General features: G+C 47.1%; 1 protein-coding gene across 1 annotated transcript in view; it reads right to left on the reverse strand.

Annotated features, from left to right (window-relative positions):
* Positions 1–2,358: 2,358 nt before the first annotated feature.
* Positions 2,359–2,832, reverse strand: part of ARPC1A (actin related protein 2/3 complex subunit 1A) — a 30,312-nt gene continuing 29,838 nt past the window's right edge. The window contains exon 10 of the mRNA XM_077758713.1: positions 2,359–2,756. Coding sequence (XP_077614839.1) covers positions 2,718–2,756 — 39 coding nt within the window. The 3' untranslated portion in view covers positions 2,359–2,717. The remainder of the gene's footprint in view (positions 2,757–2,832) is intronic.

The following is a 2,832-nucleotide window of genomic DNA, read 5'->3' on the forward strand; positions in this document are numbered from 1 at the left end:
TGCTCCCGGTATTTAATTACACGTGCATAAATAAGCAACCTAACCTCGTAATTTATATACTGATCTATACGGGACTTGAGTCCACATGGGGTCATCGTGCCTCAACCACACTGCAGGCACCTGGGGAAACCCTGGCCCTTCACACCTCTGCCTCCAGAGTTGGGCACATATGGCGCTGGGGCCAAACTGAAGAGTCAAGTTTGAGCAATTACCCTGGGTTCTGAGGCGGACCTCAGATTCTCTCAGAATACTCTGCAAGGAACTATTAAATTTTTCTTTAGTTAGCAAGAGCCTTCGCACACGGCTTCCTACTCTACCCCACTGTTATCTGGGGGCTACTATGGTGCCAAGCCTAAAAGCAAACCTCGACTTTACGAACAGGAATTAGCAATTCCTGTTTTTTACTGCCATTTTACAGGTGAGGAGACTGAGGCTCAGAGAGGTCAACTATATCGCTCAAAGTCACACAACCTGGCAGAACTATAACCTGACGTCAGAGCCCAAAGGTTTGAATCAAAGGGCTTTGGCAGTCACCCAGAGGCCACCCAGATGAGTAGTGACTGTGGCCCTGGGCCTGGCCGGATTCTTGGAGCTAGTGAGAGGAAGAGGGGTGCACAGTATACAGCCGCCAGCACTGCAGGGCTGTGGGTTTCTGGCTGCCCTCACTGGGATGGGCCTTCCTCCTTGGAGGAGAAATGGCCCAAGTTAAGAACAAAAAGCCAACTCTGGCTAAATTATTGGAGGCAAAGTTAGAAACTCTCCTCTGTTGCTGTTGTTTCTCTCATGGAATACATTGTTGTTGGGGCTCGCTGGCCAAACCATGTGATTTAATTAAACCAAAAAGGAACTTTTAGCTAATTCCTGTTTAGGGTCTACTTCAGTCTCTCCTCGGGACAACAGCCTATTCACTGGTGCAAACAAGTTCACACAAGGGGCTCCTGCCACCAGCGGTCCCGAGAGGAGACCACAGCATGCACCTCGGCTGCCGAGATCCCTCCCTAGAGGGAAGGAATGCTGCTGGGAGTCGCTGAGGGCAGAATTACTCTTGAGAGGATATCATGATGTCCTCTAAAAGCACTGTTACCAGTGTCCTAAAACTAGAGCTGTCTTCAAATCACTGGGAGGCAGAGGGAAGGAAGGCTTGGGAGACCAAGTGGCCAAAGTAATGCCATTTTGGTTTTAGGTTGACTCTTAACCTAAAAATCCACAGGTCATAAAGTGCCAAAATATCTGACTTATGGAAGAGCCGAAGACCCCACTCCCTCTGGCAGTAAAAGCCACAAAGTTAAATTCTTTTTTTTTTTTTAAAGTTTATTTGAGAGGGGCGCCTGGGTGGCTTAGTCGGTTAAGCGTCTGACTTTCGCTTAGGTCATGATCTCGCGGTTCGTGGGTTCGGGCCCCGCGTCGGGCTCTGTGCTGACTGCCAGCTCAGAGCTTGGAGCCTGTTTCAGAGTCTGTGACTCCCTATCTCTCTGACCCTCCCCTGCTCACGCTGTCTCTCTCTCCTAGAAATAAATAAAACATTAAAAAAAAATTTTTTAAAAAAAGTTTGAGAGAGGGTATGCCTGTGTGCAGGGGAAAAGGCAGAGAGAATCCCAAGCAGGCTTGGTGTCTGTGCACAGCCCAATGTGGGGCTCGATCTTACAAACCATCAGATCATGACTAGAGCCAGATGCTTAACTGACTGAACCACCCAGGGGCCCTTTTTCTTTATTCTGAGAGAGAGGGGGCTTGCGTGTGAGCATGCACTCACGGCAGAGACGGGGAGAGACAGAATCCCAAGCAGGCTCCATACTGTCAGAGCAGAGCTTGACATGGGGCTCAATCTCACAAACTGTGACATCATGACCTGAGCCGAAATCAGGTGTTGAATGCTTAACTGCCTGAGCCTCCCTGGACACTCATAAAATTGCTCCCTGTGGGTAATTCTGCAACCCTAAGACAATGGAAAAACTAACCACCCAATGTAAACGATAAACCCAAAGCTAAAGAGTGTAAGCCCCTCCCTGTACAATTAGCTAATTTTAAAAGATGTATAAAACCTTTTGTTAGGGGCTCCCGGTGATTCAGTTGGTTGAGCGCCTGACTCTTGATTTCCGCTTGGGTCACGATCCCCTAGGGTCGTTGGGTCAAGCCCTTCGTCGGCTCTGCGCTGAGCATGTAGCCTGCTTAAGGTTCTCTCTCCCTCCCTCCTTCTCCCTCTCTCTGTCCTGCTTGTGCTCTCTAAAAAAAATAATCATAATAAAATAAAATAAAGCAACTTGGATCTAAGATTTTACCCTAAAAACTAACCAATTTAATGAACAATTTGCCCAAAGTTTTCTACTAAAAGTAGTTAGAAGGAAACAAAACCAAAAACACATTCAGTACTTTTATTTAGCTGTTTAGCAGACAACTTACATACCTCCGCACCCTTTCCTTTAAGTTAGTGTGACAATTTTCCATAATAAACTACTTCAAGAGAAGCTTTGGTCAAGAATGGAATGAAATAGCAAAAACAAAAAACAAAAAACCCAAATCACTGCTGCTTTTAAAAAACCAACACTTCCACCAATTATATTCAAACAAAAACACACAAACAAAATTTGCGCGATACAGGTCTTCAGTGTTTCCTCGCGGCTGGCTCTCCTCACCACCATGCAAACGGTGGGGCCGTGTCAGCACACTTTGTCACTTTTGTCAGTTTGTCATGCTGGATCTGGGAGGCTCACTCAGCTTCACATTATCCGGAGGCCCTGGATTGAAGATTCCAAGGTCTGGAAAATGGCAGGAAGAACACCGAAGGTTACTGAGGACTGTCTGTCCTGGCTTCCCCCCCCCCACCCTCCCCTC

Source organism: Crocuta crocuta, unplaced genomic scaffold, assembly GCF_008692635.1.
Source record: "Crocuta crocuta isolate KB4526 unplaced genomic scaffold, BGI_CrCroc_1.0 scaffold273, whole genome shotgun sequence".
Classification (NCBI taxonomy): Eukaryota; Metazoa; Chordata; class Mammalia; order Carnivora; family Hyaenidae; genus Crocuta; species Crocuta crocuta.